General features: G+C 43.6%; 1 protein-coding gene across 1 annotated transcript in view; it reads left to right on the top strand.

The window, feature by feature from the left end:
* Nucleotides 1-10,762: 10,762 nt before the first annotated feature.
* Nucleotides 10,763-20,521, top strand: part of LOC141273610 (beta-microseminoprotein-like) — a 52,398-nt gene continuing 42,639 nt past the window's right edge. Inside the window, exon 1 of the mRNA XM_073685676.1 lies at nucleotides 10,763-10,916. Coding sequence (XP_073541777.1) covers nucleotides 10,914-10,916 — 3 coding nt within the window. The 5' untranslated portion in view covers nucleotides 10,763-10,913. The remainder of the gene's footprint in view (nucleotides 10,917-20,521) is intronic.

Genomic DNA, 20,521 nt, shown 5'->3' with positions numbered 1-20,521 from the left:
GCGGGCACGCAGGGTTAACCAATCCTCTATTAAGACGTGGGATATGCAGGGAGCCAAACGCATCGTTAAGCCATATATTAAGATGTCACTAGGACACGGGTGCATGGGGTGTTCAGTGCTTCATTAAGTCGTAAAAGAATCAATTCAGTGCTTGGTAGGGAGTGTAAGGACCTGTTACAATTCTACTTGTATATCAGCTGCCTGGTCTGATCATAAGTCCAAGGAGACGGGACACCTGGAGCCAAAGTCATGGAAAAACTAAAGACATTGTTTGTGTCGCAGGGGTCGCTCGATCAGGAGCGACAGGACCCCAATTATATAGTTGCTAGAAGAGAAGGAAGGAAATATGTAGAGAAAACCAAAAAAGTTATGTCATTGTGTGGGTTGTACCCGGGGGGTAGATTACAGTACGAGATGTTGAATGCAGCAATTTGTGAAAACAGGGGAAAACTGAAAGAAAATGGGTTGTTGCAAAGTGCATACATGTGAAAAAAGGTTGCACTGAGTTTATCGAAAGAAGGGAAAAAGTATGTGCAGGAACTTAAACAGTTAACTAAAATATGCGAGCTACCAAATAAGGACCGGTTACAGCCGCTAGAATGGCAAGAAATTATGAAGAAAAAGGGCAAGCTAGAAGATGAAGGATTGTTACAAACAGCTTTGGCTTGGTATAGAACAGCAGAGAATTTGTCAAAAGAAGGGTGGGTGGAGGAAGAAAATACATACAATATGGGAAAGATGCCATGTTATGTGTTTTACAAAGATACTGCTCTTCAGCCACCGCACGATAATGGCGGACAGGGGGGATGGACCTATACAAATTGCAGTCAGCAGAATACTGATAATAGAGATACTTGTCTTGCATGTGAGGCACCACGTCCCAGACCTCCCACTGTTCCTCCCCTCCCCACCATGCCTCTGCCACCGCCCTATAATGGCGGCGCAGTGAATTGTTGGGTGTGTTGTAATTGTAGCCAGCAGAATACATTGTCAGCAGATTATTGTGTTGCATGTTTTGCGCCCCGTCCAGGAGACCCACCCCTCGCTACTACCCAAGCCACTCCTAGTGTCCCATCCTCATCCTGCAGCGGCCATGTTACTACACCCATTGCATCACCTCTGGCTTCTGTTCAGATGTCAGTGAGTGTGCTCCTTCCCAGTGGCACACACCCTTACTGTAGTATGCTTCCTTCCAGTGGCGGCCATCTTGGCACACTCGGAAAACAGGCCACAATACACACTACACCCGGAACATCAACTGCAACATTTACTCCTATACCAGTGTGTCCGGTTGTCACTCCGGATGGTGCGTACTACATCCCAAAAGACTATGCTGGAACAAGGAACCTTACTTCTATTGCTCTTCCTGCTATAAGTTCTGGAATGTATGGATTTCCTATGCAAGCCTGTGCCCAAGCAATAGTCCAAGCTATACAGGAGTACAGAAGACTAACTACATTGGAGGAGATAAGACTAATCAGCAATGACTATCATAAATCTCAAATTCTCACCCGAGCTGTGGAAAGTACCACAGCTAGATCAGACTCACTCAGCCGCCAGATGACCTTAGAAGATAACCCAAATGAACTATTTCCTAGACAAACCAGCCCACCTCCTGTTGCTGTGTTGCCGGTATCTCCCTCAACATCTTCTCAGTCAGAATCTCCAGTGCCAGATCAACATAATAGATATGTGGCATTCACACCTTCGCAAGTTTATCGAGTGATTAGTCAACTACTTGACCCAGACAGACACTCTATGGCATTCTACAGAAGAATCAGACAAATTCAACAAACTTATTCAGCCACTTGGAAAGATCTTCATGAAATCACTAGCATTAAAGCAGGAGATGCCTTTTGGCCAATAATTGAAGTAGCTCTCAATGACAGCCAAGTGATAGACAAGGAGACTTACCAATCAGGAGGAGCTTTTTGTCAACAACTTCAGCAATGGGCCAAGGAGCAGCTCACAGACTCATCTACCAGTATATTGGACTGTACTCAAGAATCAGGGGAGAATGTCGAAAAATTTTACACCAGAATCTATACTTTGTTAAAGGATCAAGGGTTTGATGAAGGTCAGAGGATCCAACAGAATCTGCTAGTCACTTTTTTTGTTAGGGGACTCAGAGAGGAAATCTCAGCGAAGCTTACAGACTCCAGGCCAGAATACGCGGACATGTCCTCGCAGAAGGTACTCCTTATTGCTAAAGCTATAGAGAAACAATTGAATGATGTACCAAGGCCTGCTCCAGAGCCAGCTCCAGCACCTGCTCAAGAGATTTACCCTATGAATCGCTTATATCTGATGATTTCCTTTCATGTGTGGGAGTGGATGGAAAACCACATTCATCCCGACTAACATTTCCATTGCCTATTGGGAAAGAACAGAAGCTACTGGCCAGATTGCTCGTTTCAGACATCTGCCCGCTTAATTTGTTGGGAGCAGATCTACTCCAGAAGTTAAATGCTCAGATATCATATAAAGAAAATGGAATGCATCTAGATGTCTCTACTCTGTTATTATTAGAGGAACAAACAAAGGTACATGCCCTCCCATTGTGTGCCATCCAATTTGCAACAACCGCCATACCACAGCATTATCTTGACTTCATACCACCTGAACTCTGGTCTCAAGGTCCTGATGATATAGGCCGGCGGCCGGTCCCACCAGTCCAAGTTTTCCTGTAAGAAGGTACAAGGATTCCCAGACTCCCACAGTACCCACTGAAAGCAGCCCAAGAAGCATCATTAGATGCCCAGATCCAAGAATTACTCAAGAAAGGAGCATTAATTCCCTGTGTTTCTCCTGCTAATACTCCATTGTTTCCAGTGAAGAAGAAAACTGCAAGAGGAGAACCAGATAAATTTAGGATAGTGCAAGATCTGAGAGCTGTGAATGCAGTTACAATCTTGGAAACCCCAGTGGTGCCAAATCCACATACATTACTCAGTGAAATTCTCCCTGAGGCAATGCATTTTACAGTAATCAACTTGGCAAAAGCCTTCTTCAGTGTGCCTCTGCATCCAGACTGTCAGTATCTTTTTGCTTTTACACACAGAGGAGTACAGTACACCTGGACCATTATGCCTCAAGGAGCTCAGAACTCTTCTCATCACTTCACACTGGCCTTAACTACCTGTCTCCAACCCTGGAAGAGTGAGAACCCTGAAGTCACATTGATACAATACGTCGATGATCTACTCCTCTGTTGTCCCGATGACCAAACTTGCCACAGGTTCAGCTATTCTTTGCTCCGATTTCTGGCCACCATTGGATGCAAAGTTACTCTGCGAAAGCTACAATGGTGTTGTACCAAAGTTGTGTTTTTGGGTCATTGCATATCCCAAGGTACCAAGCATCTCACTGAAGAGCGGAAAACTGCCATCTGTGACATCCGTACCTGAGAACTGTCGAACAACTCCAAGCTTTCCTGGGAATGATCACATACTGCAGGCATTGGAACCCTAACGCGTCAGTTCACATGCAACCTCTATATGATCGGGTCCACTCTTCTGAGCTTGACCTGCATTTTGACCAAGAAGCTGAGGATGCAATGGACCAGTTGAAATAACTCATCATTTCAGCCCCTGATCTGGGGATTCCCAACTATGAATTTCCATTCTTTCTATTTGTCTCTGAAGCGTGTGGCCATGCCTCAGGAGTTCTGGTACAAAAACATGGAGGCCACATGAGACCCATCGGATATTATTCCAGTAAATTGGATCCAGTGGCGCAAACAGCTCCAACATGCCTCAAAAGCAGTGCTGGCAGCTACAGAACTCCTCTGCAGAACAGCAGATGTTGTACTTGGCCATCCTACAACTATACTGGCCCCTCATGATTTGAAATCTATCCTTGCACAAACACAGCACAACCATCTATCTATGCAACGTCGTGTCAGAATCCATGGTGAGCTCCTTTTACCAGAAAATATAGCTCTTCGGCGATGTACTGTCTTGAACCCCTCCATTCTGCTCCCTCTGTCAAGGGGGGACCTTAGAAGACCATGAATACCCTGATTCTAGTGACCATGATTGCCTTGAGGTCATGAAGGCAGAAACCTCTCACCTACCTACTGTCTCTGAGGAGCCACTGCCTGAAGCGGATCTGATACTGTATACTGACGAGTCCAGATACTCAAATGAATATGGAACGTATCATACCAGATATGCGGTGGTGTCCCCACCAACGGTTGTTTCTGCTGGACCACTGCCATCTTATATGTCAGCTCAAGAGGCCGAACTGTATGCTCTGACCGAAGCCTGCAAGTGCGCAGAGAGTCTAGTGGCCAATATCTACATGGACGAGGGACGGATTCGGGATTGCCCACGACTTTGGCCTGATATGGGCCCTGAGGGTCTACAAGACAGCCAGTGCAGCTCCAATCTGGAATGCAGCGGCAGTGAGAAGTATGCTAGAAGCTCTAAAGTTACCTAGGCAAGTGGCTGTGATCAAAATTAAGACTCATGGGATACTGAATTCGGAAGAAGCCAAGGGGAATCATCTGGCTGCAGCAAAAGCAGCAGCTATGGAACCAATATTTCCAGAGGAAGCAGAGGTGTCAGGGGGTATGGAGGTGTTTGTGCTCACCAGAAGTCAGAGACAACGAGGGGATGAGGAAGAAATGGGAATGAGAAATTTGGGGTTGGAAGAAGAAGAGGAGGACGATGAAGAGGAGCAAAGACTGGAAGAGAATCCAGCACACAGAACTTTAGCGGACTGGCAGAATGCGGTAACAGAAGAAGAAAAACAAGGATGGATGAGACGGGGAGGAACGTTTTGTAATGATGGAATCTGGAGAGTGGGAAGAAGAATATGTCTGCCAAGAGCACTGTATCCTCCAGTGGTTGAGTGGGCTCATGGAAAGGTACATAGAGGGAAGAATCAGATGATTTCAGCTATCAATAAACTCTATATTGCACCCGAGATCTCAGTTCTTGTTACAAACTATACTAGGAGCTGTGAGATTTGTAGCACTTGTAATCCCGGAAGAACAGAACATGTGGCAAAGAAGAAACTGGCAAAGTCACAGTATCCTTTCCAGGGAATCCAAATTGATCATATGCAATTACCCAAGAGTGGAAGATATGAATATGTTCTGGTGGTGGTGGATATGTTTTCCGGCTGGACAGAAGCATACCCAGTAGCCAACATGGCCGCTAGAACTACAGTGAAAAGGTTTCTGGCAGAACTTATCTGCAGATTCGGGATTCCAGAAGTGATTGAAAGTGATCAAGGACCCGCCTTCACTGTAGAAGTTACCAAATCAATCTGGGAGATGATTGGGGTGGGTTTGGGCCTGCATACTCCTTATCATCCTCAAAGTAGCGGCAAAGCTGAAAGGATGAATGTCACTTTGAAAAACAAAATTCTTAAAGCCAGTAAAGAATTGTCACTTCCATGGCCAGAGGTGCTGCCTATTGCCATATACTCAGTCCGAAATACCCCGAGACAACCCACATGGCTCACACCATATGAGATCTTGTTTGGGGGGCCACCTAGAATGGGTCGATACTAGCCACAGAAGCTTAGTTCAGGGAATGATAAGCTTGTGAATTTTGTTGTCGGACTTGCTAAAGAGTTAAAACTAACACATGCTACAGTGTACTCTTCTATTCCAGACTCAGATCTCGAAACAGGTACTCACAGCATCCAGCCTGGAGATTTTATCTGGATAAAGAATCACATGCGAGGCACACTGGATGCCAGATTTGAAGGGCCCTACCAAGTGCTGCTTTTATCACCTACGGCTGGGAAGGTCAAAGGCCGAACATCATGGGTCCACGCATCCCATTGCAAGAAGGCGGTCTCAGACCCACAACCCTGATGTTCCTTTTTCTGATGACCGTAGCTATGGGGGAAGCCTTTGTTACAGTAACACGTGCATTCCAAGCAATTATTACTAAAGAGAATGATATTCCAGTTTTCTGGTACAACACTTCCGTGAGTGTGGTGACTTTCCAATTTGATTACTGTGGCATAGTATCTTGTAGGGGGTATGAGAGATTGAGTAGTGACTGGTTAAAAGCTTTGTGGGTGGACGCTGACCAATATATCTGTGTCACTGACAATTACTGGGGACAAAAATGTGATTACTGGGGTGGAACACAGGTGACTACGACTGGGGATACAAACCACAATCTGCTAAGGACAAAAAGGATAATAACAGGAAATCTTTGCTTGACTGTTTCAAACTACTAAAAAGACCATTTAAACCTGGGTGTAGCGCTACAGGTACATGTAATGGGTTGATCATCACCATAGAGAACCCTACAGAGCAAGATGGAGGAATGTATATATTAGGCTCCTGGAGTGAAGGAAGGATGGGAGGTATGGGAAAGTTCAAATTGGCCAGTATTCCTAATAAAGTGGGTCCAAAGATAAACCCATTAGCCCCTCGGCACCACAGGATGTAAGGTATGGTAGCAATAGCCAATCCCACTTATGAGGATACCCTAACCATAGAAACGGGATTTTCAGATCATAACTGGTGGTTAGAATGGATGAAGTATACAGCAACCCAACATAACTTTAGTGATTGTTATGTATATTCAAAGGCCAGGCCACATTTGGGTACAGTCCCTCTAATTTTCCCAGAGGAGGTGCAAAGGTGTCTCTTGGATATGTATACCAACAGGACTTCAAATTCCAGTGTCTGCATCCCCTGGAGAACGAAATATTTCCGCCGGAATATCAAGCTCCGGACAGGAAATAATCATCTACCCACGAAATTACACTTGTTTCCAAAATACCTGGGAGAGTGGGAATTTCTTAGGGAATTTTCCACAAGCTTACTGTGGAAATTACAGTACTATAGAGGGTATAGAGGCCCAGGACCAGAAACAATCTCTGAGTGACGTGTACTGGATTTGTGGTGACATGAAGATTAGAACTAGATTGGAGGGCAAATGGACTGGGGAATGTGCCTTAACTAAAGCAATACTGTCTGTTGTTTACCTTATATCTGTGTCCCAGGAATCCAAAGAGGAAATAAAGGATGCGTTTGCAGGTACATACAGGACCAATAGAGAAGTTAACCCCAAAGGCAGTTTTGACCTACATATACAGTTATATGAAAAAGTTTGGGCACCCCTATTAATCTTAAGCTTAATGTTCTATAAAAATTGGTGTTTTTGCAACAGCTATTTCAGGTTGATATATGTAATAACTGTAATGTAACAGTAATGTTTCTGCCTTGAAATGAGGTTTATTGTACTAACAGAAAATGTGCAATCTGCATTCAAACAAAATTTGACAGGTGCATAAGTATGGGCACCTCACCAGAAAAGTGACATTAATATTTAGTAGATCCTCCTTTTGCAAAAATAACAGCCTCTAGTCGCTTCCTGTAGCTTTTAATGAGTTCCTGGATCCTGGATGAAGGTATTTTTGACCATTCCTCTTTACAAAACAATTCCAGTTCAGTTAAGTTTGATGGTCGCCGAGCATGGAAAGCCCTCTTCAAATAATCCCACAGATGTTCAATGATATTCAGGTCTGGGGACTGGGATGGCCATTCCAGAACATTGTAATTGTTCCTCTGCATGAATGCCTGAGTAGAATTGGAGCGGTGTTTTGGATCATTGTCTTGCTGAAAGATCCATCCCCTGCGTAACTTCAACTTTGTCACTGATTCTTGAACATTATTGTCAAGAATCTGCTGATACTGAGTGGATTCCATGCGTCCCTCAACTTTAACAAGATTCCCGGTGCCGGCATTGGCCACACAGCCCCAAAGCATGATGGAACCTCCACCAAATTTTACTGTGGGTAGCAAGTGTTTTTCTTGGAATGCTGTGTTTTTTTGCCGCCATGCATAACGCCTTTTTGTATGACCAAACAACTCAATCTTGGTTTCATCAGTCCACAGGACCTTCTTCCAAAAAGAAATTGGCTTCTCCAAATGTGCTTTTGCATACCTCAGCCGACTCTGTTTGTGGCGTGCTTGCAGAAGCGGCTTCTTTCGCATCACTCTCCCATACAGCTCCTCCTTGTGCAAAGTGCGTTGTATAGTTGACCGATGCACAGTTGATGCTGCAGCTCTCTGGAGGTGGTCTGAGGATTGTCCTTGACTGATCTCACCATTCTTCTTCTCTGCCTTTCTGATGTTTTTCTTGGCCTGCCACTTCTGGCCTTAACAAGAACTGTCCCTGTGTTCTTCCATTTCCTTACTATGTTCCTCACAGTGGAAACTGACAGGTTAAATCTCTGAGACAGCTTTTTGTATCCTTCCCCTGAACAACTATGTTGAATAATCTTTGTTTTCAGATCATTTGACAGTTGTTTTGAGGAGCCCATGATGCCACTCTTCAGAGGAGATTCAAACAGCAGAACAACTTGCAATTGGCCACTTTAAGTAGCTTTTCTCATGATTGCATACACCTGGCTATGAAGTTCAAAGCTCAATGAGGTTACAAAAACAAAAAAAGTGCTTTAGTAAGTCAGTAAAAAGTAGGTAGGAGTATTTAAAACAAGAAAATGATAAGGGTGCCCATACTTATGCACCTGTCAAATTTTGTTTGAATGCAGATTGCACATTTTCTGTTAGTACAATAAACCTCATTTCAAGGCAGAAACATTACTGTGTCCAACAGTTATTACATATATCAAACTGAAATAGATGTTGCAAAAACACCAATTTTTATAAAACATTAAGCTTAAGATTAATAGGGGTGCCCAAACTTTTTCATATAACTGTATATATTGATGTTCTTGGAGTGCCTAGGGGGTGCCAGATGAATTCAAGGCCCGAGACCAAGTGAAGGCGGGATTTGAGTCCATAATATCCATAATAACCGTTAACAAGAACATAGATTGGATAAATTACATATATTATAACCAACAAAGATTTGTCAATTACACCAAAGATGCCTTACAAGGGATAGCTGACCAACTAGCACCCACATCTACCATGGCCTTCCAAAACAGAATAGCTCTGGATATGTTACTTGCAGAAAAAGGAGGGGTATGCAAAATGATAGGTGAGCATTGTTGTACTTATATCCCAGACAATACTGGCCCCACAGGGAAAGTTACTAAGGCTCTCAAAAAATTGACAGATTTAAGTGAAGAACTGAAAAGGAATTCAGGTGTGACTAATCGCTGGGATAAATATTTTTCTTGGATGATAGACTGGAAGAGTTGGTTAATCCAAGGGGGAATTATTTTACTAAGTGTGATAATTCTAATTAGTGTATTGCTGATCAGTGTGATTCCCTGAGGTTAATTGCCAAAACAGTAGATGCAGCAGTCAGCGTCTTGTCCGAAGAATCGAATGAAGAGGCCTATGAACAAACAGTTCCCCTTAGAACAAAGGTGTTGTACCAGAGAGATTACCGGAAGTAAATGAGTTAGCAAAGTTAATATCCATATTTCTGTGTTAGGGGTGGCCCTCGATTACCCAGTTACTAGATCTTTTAGGGTCTCCATCCCTTTCCTGTAGGTCTTTGTTTGAGTTAGATTTAGGAACGTCGGTGGGTCCGTCTAAAAGGGACGGGGCCCCCGTAACATCGTAGGGTTCCAGTATAGCCTTAACATAGGGTCAATTCCTTCTCCCCCTCTGATTTTTAGCATATGGATATTAAAAGCAAATAATTGATTTTAGGGGTCTCTGTCAAGGTAAAATATATATATTATAGAAAATCAATTAGTTTCTTTTAATTAAAATACCTAATCAGTGTGAATTAATAAAGAGATGATGGAATAATCTATGTGTATGTATGTATGCAAATGTGTATATTACATTGATTATGTTAATAGTTAATGAATATATAACTAACGTCTTCTGTTTTTATTCTAGACATGAACAACTAAATGATTTCCTGGGAATGACGTATGCATGTGCATGGCTGATGACAGAGAGATTCATGCCGAGTTCGCAAAGATGGCGCTGAGAGACGAACTCACCCCTCCCATCGGAATTCCTTAGACATTACTGAGACCAAGAGATACATGGATGAGCAAATTGCAGTGTGCCGAGTTATCAGAAAGAGCAATGAATTTTACTAATCCCACCTAGAAGTAGAATACTATATAACCCCATGACTACATAATAAAGTATGCCATTTTGCGTGGTTCAGTCTCTGAGTGAAGTTTTTCAACCAGATTAGCAAATTTGGTTAATTAGCTTCTTTGCATGCACTCGGACATCTTTAATTTGGAGGAGAGCAGTTACCTAGTGTATCTTAAATTGGTGAAACCTCCACAACCCCACTTACACGTTGCCCTCTGACGAAGGTATTCCGAAACGCACGTTGGGGCGGATGCGCGGGACCTATGAACATCCATATATGGCAATGTTATTTGTACTTTGTACTTTTTTACTCTTATGAGGCATAATTATGCCTATTGCCAGTGATATTTATGGCCTACTATTGCTACTAACCCAGTGGTCATATTACATCCATTACCTTATGTGTCAGCTATATGTGTAATTGTGTAATAGTCCATTACTGTCACTACTTAGCGGTTACACTATACTAGTTACTATAGGTGCCATTCATTTTGCTATGATATTGCTCTGGTTCTGTGTGCCCCATGAACACTTGGCACATGTGTCATGTCTCCAGCCTGTTCTATTAATTTTATTCATAAATGTTATACTTTTTTTCATTATTTCTTGAACTCTATTAATCATTTTTGTCCTCCCTCCCCCCGTCAAAGCACGCATATGTATATTGTACTTTTCTATGAGTCAATCGTTCCGTGAAAATGGTTTACTTTATTGTTTTACTAAATGTGAAAGCTACAATTCAATACATTTATTTGAAACTAAACAAAATCAAAAGAAAAATGTGATGAAATGGAATGCAGAGAAAAGTCAACATTAAATTTGTTTACCTAATCCTCCACCAAGTATAAATCTCAGGCTCAAAGTGCAAAATGGTCAGTGCCTGCAAAAGTATTCCAGGATGGTGAGTAGTGTTTGTTTATCCTTGTTGGTTGAACTAAAATATTTTTTTTATGTGTTAGACTATGGAAGTGATTTTTTCTATAAAAAAATGGATCTGGGTGGCCTTTTGTTTTCTTGTTAATAGAATAAATTTAATTAAAATAATTAGTCTAAAGTATAGTCTGTAAGCATGTCGTAGGGTTTATAATAGGCTCAATAAAGGTAGTGATTGAAAAGATACCTGGGAAAGGAAGAAATGAAATTAAAACATACTAAAACATTACAAGAGCCATAGATTAATGATTTTTTTTTTTTTGACAGCTTATCAAAAAATCACAGACAGACAATATTTTTTACAGATATATTGGAAAACCATAATAAATTATTATCATTATAAGAGAAAACGGTCTACAGCCCATAATGCTGATATGAAGACATCTACTGTATAATAATGATAATTACAGTTAAAATAAAATCTGTATAAGCGTCACGTCTTATATTTTTTTTAACAGACAGGGCATAAATGTACCCTATTTTTACGGACTGTCCTGGAATTTCTGGACGGTTGGCAACCCTGGTATGAGCCCTTCTCTAAGAGGAACTTACAGTTATATGAAAAAGTTTGGGCACCCCTATTAATCTTAAGCTTAATGTTTTATAAAAATTGGTGTGTTTGCAACAGCTATTTCAGTTTCATATATGTAATAACTATTGGACACAGTAATGTTTCTGCCTTGAAATGAGGTTTATTGTACTAACAGAAAATGTGCAATCTGCATTCAAACAAAATTTGACAGGTGCATAAGTATGGGCACCTCACCAGAAAAGTGACATTAATATTTAGTAGATCCTCCTTTTGCAAAAATAACAGCCTCTAGTCGCTTCCTGTAGCTTTTAATGATTTCCTGGATCCTGGATGAAGGTATTTTTGACCATTCCGCTTTACAAAAAATTCCAGTTCAGTTAAGTTTGATGGTCGCCGAGCATGGACAGCCCTCTTCAAATGATCCCACAGATGTTCAATGATATTCAGGTCTGGAGACTGGGATGGCCATTCCAGAACATTGTAATTGTTCCTCTGCATGAATGCCTGAGTAGATTTGGAGTGGTGTTTTGGATCATTGTCTTGCTGAAAGATCCATCCCCTGCGTAACTTCAACTTTGTCACTGATTCTTGAACATTATTGTCAAGAATCTGATGATACTGAGTGGAATCCATGCGTCCCTCAACTTTAACAAGATTCCCGGTGCCGGCATTAGCCACACAGCCCCAAAGCATGATGGAACCTCCACCAAATTTTACTGTGGGTAGCAAGTGTTTTTCTTGGAATGCTGTGTATTTTTGCCGCCATGCATATCGCCTTTTTGTATGACCAAACAACTCAATCTTGGTTTCATCAGTCCACAGGACCTTCTTCCAAGAAGAAATTGGCTTCTCCAAATGTGCTTTTGCATATCTCAGCCGACTCTGTTTGTGGCGTGCTTGCAGAAACGGCTTCTTTCGCTTCACTCTCCCATACAGCTTCTCCTTGTGCAAAGTGCGTTGTATAGTTGACCGATGCACAGTGACACCATCTGCAGCAAGTTGATGCTGCAGCTCTCTGGAGGTGGTCTGAGGATTGTCCTTGACTGATCTCACCATTCTTCTTCTCTGCCTTTCTGATGTTTTTCTTGGCCTGCCACTTCTGGCCTTAACAAGAACTGTCCCTGTGTTCTTCCATTTCCTTACTATGTTCCTCACAGTGGAAACTGACAGGTTAAATCGCTGAGACAGCTTTTAGTATCCTTCCCCTGAACAACTATGTTGAATAATCTTTGTTTTCAGATCATTTGACAGTTGTTTTGAGGAGCCCATGATGCCACTCTTCAGAGGAGATTCAAACAGGAGAACAACTTGCAAGTGGCCACTTTAAGAAGCTTTTCTCATGATTGCATACACCTGGCTATGAAGTTCAAAGCTCAGTGAGGTTACAAAACCCAAAAAAGTGCTTTAGTAAGTCAGTAAAAAGTAGGTAGGAGTATTTAAAACAAGAAAATGATAAGGGTGCCCATACTTATGCACCTGTCACATTTTGTTTGAATGCAGATTGCACATTTTCTGTTAGTACAATAAACCTCATTTCAAGGCAGAAACATTACTGTGTCCAACAGTTATTACATATATCAAACTGAAATAGCTGTTGCAAAAACACCAATTTTTATAAAACATTAAGCTTAAGATTAATAGGGGTGCCCAAACTTTTTCATATGACTGTATGTATGTTTAAAATGAACTTTTAATGATTATTATTAAATATATACATATACTGTAAGGAAGAAAGAAATGGTCTTTAAAATCCACTCTTTACCTACTTTGTCTCTCTCTCTCTATAGTATTTATTTATTGCTGTAGCTTATTATTTATACTGCTATTGTTGCCAGTGTGTTTTTGAACAGACTTATTGTAAATTATCAGGGTGCTACTAGACGGTACTTTGGCGGTGTATTGGCAGCGCGGCAGGCAGTTGGCCACACTGTGAAACAAAATCTTGGAAAATCTCACAGAAAAAGAAAACGCTTTACCAACACCAGGTCTGATTACCAAGGCACTAGCAGGATGCAGTAGACCCTCATGGTAAAGGCAGGGCAGCACAGGTGCAAAATACTGATGGAGCAATGACTCAAACACCTACTAATTCATGAAGAGGGTGGTTGCCTAGTATTAAAAATGCACGCAGATGGGATGAGGCTTGCATAAGGTGCCAGTCAGACATATGTGTGATGCACAGAATATTGATGATGCCCATACTATAAGATCAGGAGGGCTGCCCGGTACTATATAAGCGCACCCAACAAGGACAGACACCCCAATTCTCCCAACCAACACTAAAGGGCCTAGCTGCATCCTGCATAAAAATGGAAACATCTGCAATAATAAGATGAAAATGAAAAATTATGAATAAAATACATAAGGTATTGGTAGATATTTTGGCCAAAATACGCAAGCTTGCAGCCCACGTCAGGGGTCCTCATTAGTGATAAGTGAATATGCTCGAAATCCGATCTCCAAACTTAAGTTCGACATGAATGTGGCACATTCGGATTCGTGATCGGAAAGGCGAGCAAAGTGTGTTAAATTCAGGAAATCGGTAACGTTCGGCGAATTTCAGTGGTTACGAGATTGCGAAGCAACTACAGCGTTTTTTAGTTTTGCTAGTATAGTGCTTGTGTATGATGAGCGGGAATATGTGGCAGATGAGTTGGGGGGGCTGATGATAGCTCAGAACAGGTCAGGTCAGCAGCGCACTGTTTTTTTTTCCTGTAGATAGCAAATTTAAGTCAGGAAAGCCCAACTAGCCAGTCAGAGCACAGGAAGCACCCACAGTGTCCCAGACACAAGGGCTTCTGCAATTGGCTGCTGAAATCACATGTCCTCTCCATATAAAAACCGGCCATGTTCCCTCAGCGCCATTTCATGCATGTCACTCGTGTTAGACGCTGCTCCTACACCCAGCTCCTGTGTAATGAGAGATATTAACTAGATAGATGGGCGCTTCTGTGGAGGTCAGATAGTGTAGAAAAGTCCTGTGCTGTGTACCTGTTCAATCGACCTTGCAGCCCTTTTTTCTGTTTTTGTGCTATTACTGAGATTCTGACAGAAAGAGCAGGGCCTATGGCATAGAACAGTACTGTCTGTGCTCCATGCAGACCTTCAATCTATTTTGCACTTGCTAAAGTGATAAAGCAAGCAAGCCCTTGTAGGCCACTTTTTGATTTTGTGAGGTTGAAATTCAGCTATTTGCAGAGCTTCTGAGTGCAGAGCACAAAAAAATAGTTTTTTCATTTGCTAATGTGATAGTGCAAGCTGTGTTAGCCCAGTTTGTCATTTTTTTGGTGGGTGAAATTCAGCTGTTTTCAGACTAAAAAAAAATAGATATTTTCTGTTGCTAGCCACAGTCTACCAAAGATTTTTTGTGTCGCAGACGTGTTACACTCTGCTATAAGCCACCTAGCGCTTTAGTGGCGGTGAACTTCAGCTGTTTTCAGAGTAAAAAAAATAATTTTTTCTGTTGCTAGTCAGTGTCCACAAAAGAATTTTTGGTGTCACAAACGTGATACACTTTGCTAGAAGCCATATACTATTTTAGTGGCGGTGAAATTCAGCTGTATGCAGAGCTTATGCAGAGTAAATAAATCCATTTTTAACTAATGGGTTACAGCAGGCTAGATCTAAGTTTGAGATATCTTGGAGCATATATACTATGTCATACAGGCCGCATACACAGTCAAAAAATACTTTCAAACTGAGATATCCGCTGCTGTATAACGTTAGGAATCGAAGAATTAGTTTGGAGAATATCTCATATGTTATACAGGCCTCATCCACAATAAAAAAAATACTTTCTTCTGTTACTAATGTGATACAGTAGGGGACATCTCAGTTTGAAATTGTTCATAGCATATCTCCAAAGTTATACAGGCCTCATCCACACTAAAAAAATTCTTTCTTCTGCTACTAATGTCATACACTAGGGGACATCTCAGGATGCCAAGGGAGGGTGGTTCACTGCGATTGAGGGGGGTTGGCGATACCATAAAAATGGTTAGTGAAGGTGTTAGTGAAGGCGAGGAACAAATGGAAGAAGAAGAGGTAATGGGCGAGCAACAGTCAGAACATGAAAAGGATAATCATCCCCTCTCTGTTCAAGTTTGGCGGGAGGGTACGGAGGAAACAAGCATCAGAAATACCCAGCCACCAACACAGCATGGCTTTGAACCTCAGGAAAGAGGCCGACATATGAGTCTGTTCTTGCTGCACTATCTGCAACATGATCCCCGTATAGTTATGACTCAAAATAGTGCTGATAACCAGGTTGCCATTCTGTTAGATCCACGTTATAAGAGTAAATTTTACCAGATGTTTCCTGCCCTGGAAAGGGACCCGCGAATGCTGGAATATGGAAACATGCTTTTACACAATCTTAAGATAGGTTTACCCCAAGCCAGCAGTGAGGCATACAGAGTTTATCGCAGCTCTACACTTCCAACCTCCGGCAAGTCAATTCGGCAATGCCAAAATATTAGCAGCAGCAGTAGTGTAAGTGGCAGAAGCAATTTCTGTGAGTCCTTTCACACATTTTCTAGACCAGTTCGTGCACCTGCACAACAGAGTACAAGTCTGACACGTGGTGAATGACTGGAGAGGATGGTGCACTTCTGATTTAGTCTCCATCTGCTGGGTTGGCTGTAGTGGAAGAGGTTTTGGTTCCTAATTCTCCAATTTCTACAGTAGTGAAATTGCTGGTGTCTGCCATTATTTTTTGGAAATGTGGAGAATCCTGACTGGGTCTCCATCTATTGGGTTTGGCTGTAGTGGAAGAGGTTTCTGTCTCCATTAAACTACTTCTACTTTGATGAAATTTATGCCACTTTGGTGGTGTTAGGCCCTAATTTAGGGAAATGTAAACACGTCTGATTGAGTCTCCATCTACTAATTTGGCTTTAGGGGAAGAAGTGTCGTTCCTAATTCTATAATTTCTATTGAAGTAAAATTGATGCCACTTTGCTGGTGTCTGCCACTAATGTTTGGAAATGTGAAGAATCCTGATTGGGTCTCCATCTATTGGGTTTGGCTGTAGTGGAAGAGTTGTCAGTCACCATTATACTAGTTCTACTCTATTGAAATTAATTCTTTGGTGGTGATATTTTTGTCACAGGGGTACACTAGATATAATTGAATTTGGTTTTCTTAGTACCGTGGTATATAAACCAGGCTATATTTCATGTTCTAATTTTTCGGTGCTGATATTGTTCTCCATACAGGGATTCACATTAGTAATGAGAGAGCAATAAACGTGCTCAACTTAGTGGTTCAGCAGTTTCTCAAAACCTATCCAGATCTGTCAGAGCTGCTTGTGAAAGTACAACGCGTGTGTTCCCATTTCAGAAAGTCAGCTATAGCTTCCGCCACCCTGGCAGTGCTTCAGCAGCATATGCAGCTTCCAGCTAACCAACTGTTGTGCGATGTCACCACATGTTGGAAATAAACATTGCAGATGTTGGGAAGGATTTGTGAGCAGCAGAAGACAGTTGTTGAGTACCAGCTTCAACACGCCCATTGGCATTCAGGTCAGCCTCTACACATAAGAACTGATAAGTTGGCATAGATGTCTGACATCTGTGTCGTCCTCCAAAATTTTGAGGACTCCATGAAGATGGTGAGCGGCGATGACGCCATAAATAGCATCACCATCCAGCTTCTCTGTCTACTGAAACGCTCGGTGCTCACAGTTAAAGAGGAGGCATTGCAGGCAGAGCAAGGAACTATGCAGCCCAGCCTCATCTCATCTCAATTCGGATAGGGTGATAATGAGGAGGAGGAGGATGAGAAGGAGAACATGGACAGTCGTCCTCTTGGGGAGGACAGGGAAGTCTTGGCTGTCTTGTAAGTCTTGATACCCCTCTTTCAGTCTGTAGGAAAGCTGTATGAGTTTTGCTTAATGACCTTCAGTGGCCTAAACCGTGGCTTTGCTTATGCACGTTATTTCTTAAAACGCATTGCAGATCAGGCCATTGTACAACTCCGTAGTAATTAAATTCAAGGCATAATGAAAGATCTTTTTCTGTGACTAAGTACCACAGAGAAGTGTGAGCTTATGTTGGAAGGGCTGCCATTGCTTATGCAACAAGCTGCATTAGAGGACTTCCTGGGAGAAATGACAGCCGGAGTAGATACAGTTTCCTTCTATGCCAGTCCTTTCACCGAGCTAAAGAATATGGCTGTGGTGAAATACAACTCTCACCAAGAAGCAGTGTCAGACTGAAGAACATTGGGCCCACCAGAGGATTTGATTCTGAGGGACCACCTTTCTCCCCCACTAAAGAGCCCCATAGCATATGCAAGGTTTGTGCAATGAACTCTCCTGAAGGAGAAGCCAGGACCCACCGGAGGATTCTCCGGTTTTCTTTGGGACCCGTCCAACCCTGCCAAGAAGAATCCCTGGCTAAGAAAAGTGTGTGGGAAGGTTCCCGGACACTCTATGGCTGTTTTTTTTACTGTGGACTGGCTCCGTACCGTCCCTGGCCAAATTCACTTGTCCACGTGTTTGTGGTTAGGCAGTCCTTCCCACTAAGTGCACTGGGGAGGGAAGTGGTAATGTTCTGGGACCCGTGCTTGTGGGAGGCAGGGATGACACCGGGAGAAATAGTGGCGGCTGGGGACAGAGTATGTGACTTACACCTTCCAAAAAGTTCAACTTTTGTCTCGTCAGTCCACAGAGTATGCTCCCAAAAGTCTTGGCAATCATCAAGATATTTTCTGGCAAAATTGAGACACGCTTTTATGTTGTTTTTTGCTCAGCAGTAGTGTTGAGCCACCCCCGTAGTGTTCGAGTTCGGTTCGGTTCGTCGAACACCCGTGTGTTCGCCGAACTGTTCGTCGAACTGTTCGTCGAACACCTTCGAACACCGTTAAAACCAATGGCAGGCAAACAAAAACACATAGAAACACATAGAAAACACCTTCAAAGGTGTCCAAAAGCTGACAAACTGCTCAGAAGACATAACTAACACATGGAAAAGTGACAAGTACATATAGTCATGCGAAAATAAAAGAGGTGGAGGAGTAAAAGGAGGGGGAGACACAGATATAGGCATGTCATGCCCTTCTAAAATCCAAAAAGTGAGAAGCCGACACGGCCAGTCCGCTCCTGCCCGTGCCACCTCCGTGTCGCCGGGTTTGTGCCAGAGCCGCGGTGAACCCTGACGGCCAGCCCCCCTCTCCCAATACTGGTGCCTGTCCGCTGGTGGGTCGAGCGAGCCCCCCTGTGGTGGAGGCAGCTCTAAGCTTTTTAATTTAAATTGTCTCTCTAATTTGAATGAATACACTTTAAATCCATTTACAAGGATCTATTGGAGGGCAAGTCTCATGCCAGCAGCCGCGGTAATTCCAGCTCCAGTAGCGTCCACTAAAGCTGCTGCAGTTAAAAAGCTTTTATAAGGATCGAGCTCGGCTGTCCACCGCAAGGCATCCTACTGCCAGTCCCAGCCCCTATGCCTTGGGGTGCCTCCTGATGCTCTTCACTAAGTATCCCATGGTCCCGAAGCATTTCCTTTGAAAAAATTAAGTGTCTAAACTACAGGTGGTGCAGCTTGCTTAACAGCCGGGATAATCCGCTTACTAGCAGACACTGCTACTAGGCACAAAGTATTTCCTGGGCTAGATGCAGTTAAAAATTTGTAATTAGATACTCTCGTTGGATGCTGAGAAAGCATTTCATAGAGTCTCCTGGCACGCCATATATGATTCTCTTAAAAAGCTTGGGGTAGGGGTCTAGGGGACCCTTTTATAGCCAAAATCACGGCCCTGTATCGCAATACGTCACCTAGGCTGAAGATAAATGGAACTGTAGCACCCTGAGGGCTCGGTTGCTAAAGACGTATTGCACCTCACCCAGAGGTGTGATATCTCACTCTCAGGTAAGGATGGAGTGTGGATCAGGACCCGACACCTGCATGCATTACACCACATTGCCGTGGGGCAGGGCGACCAATATGCCCCTGAGATGGGCACGACAGTCCCTGTCCCTGGCTGGAGTGGGGGGAGGGAACACTGAGGAAGGGGAACCCTGTAGTGCAGGAGCAGGGAGGAAGCAGTTCCTGGGTGCATTGAGAAGGGAGTATAAAAGGTGGGCGCCATCTTAGTTCAGTGCAGAGAAGTCTGAGCAGAAGTGGCAGGGAGCAGGGGCTCTGCATGAGCTCTGCTCCGGAGGCGGGCCTAGTAACAGAGGCCCAGGCCTGGAAGAGGGAGAAGGAAGGAAGAGGAGCGGAGAAGGCTCCAGGAACGAGGAATGAAGGGATCCCAGGGGTGCGGACGGGCGAGTCGCCACCGCACGCCCGAATCCACCTGCGTGGAGGGGTCAGGCCAAAGGGGGAGACCGGTCCCCGAACTAGTGGAGGCAGGAAACGACCCTCAGCTAGAAACCGGAGGCTCTGACATTTTATGTGGCGCAGCCCCTCGCTACACCCGCTAGGAAGGCACCACATAGGGTCAGGGAAACTGGCGCCAAGTTTACCAAGAGGAGGCCCGAGGCAGCCGGACAGAAGTGTTGGTAAGAAAGGCCAGACAAAGGACACACAAAGGGGGTCCTGTGAAGTGCTCCAAAGTTATCTGGGAGTTGTCTGAGCCCCTCACCTGGTGAGCACAGTACGACGTGGGCAGCCGTTACCTGCAGACGTGGTCTGGATAATAAGAACTGTGAGTAAAGGCCCTGAACTGCATCACTGACTCCGTGTCGTTACTGCTGCTGCCCTGCACCATCACCCCCATCCTCCGCATACACTGCCCTGAGGCTATACTCCTCCCGTGGGGAGTTATGCTACGCTCTGCTGCACCCACAACACCAGCCTCAGTGGTCTGCCCTGTAGCGGCGGTTCACTCTGACCGCAATCCACGGGTGGCGTAGTCGGACATTTAAACATGAAAACCACATAAATAGTTCCGCCACTGGTTTGACCGCCCTGAGCCACGGAACTGGGTCGCCGCCACGAAGACTACAACCACCAGCATCCACCAAAAAGGGTCCGGCTCCGGGTGTCCCAAGGCCCAGGGGGTGCGTCAGAACATTTTCATCACCTTTCACAATCACC

This window comes from Phyllobates terribilis, unplaced genomic scaffold (genome assembly GCF_046119375.1).
Source record: "Phyllobates terribilis strain yellow unplaced genomic scaffold, ASM4611937v1 Scaffold_5__5_contigs__length_657084704, whole genome shotgun sequence".
NCBI classification, from domain to species: domain Eukaryota; kingdom Metazoa; phylum Chordata; class Amphibia; order Anura; family Dendrobatidae; genus Phyllobates; species Phyllobates terribilis.
Note: the sequence above shows the minus strand (reverse complement) of the source record. Positions and strands in the feature narration are given on the sequence as shown.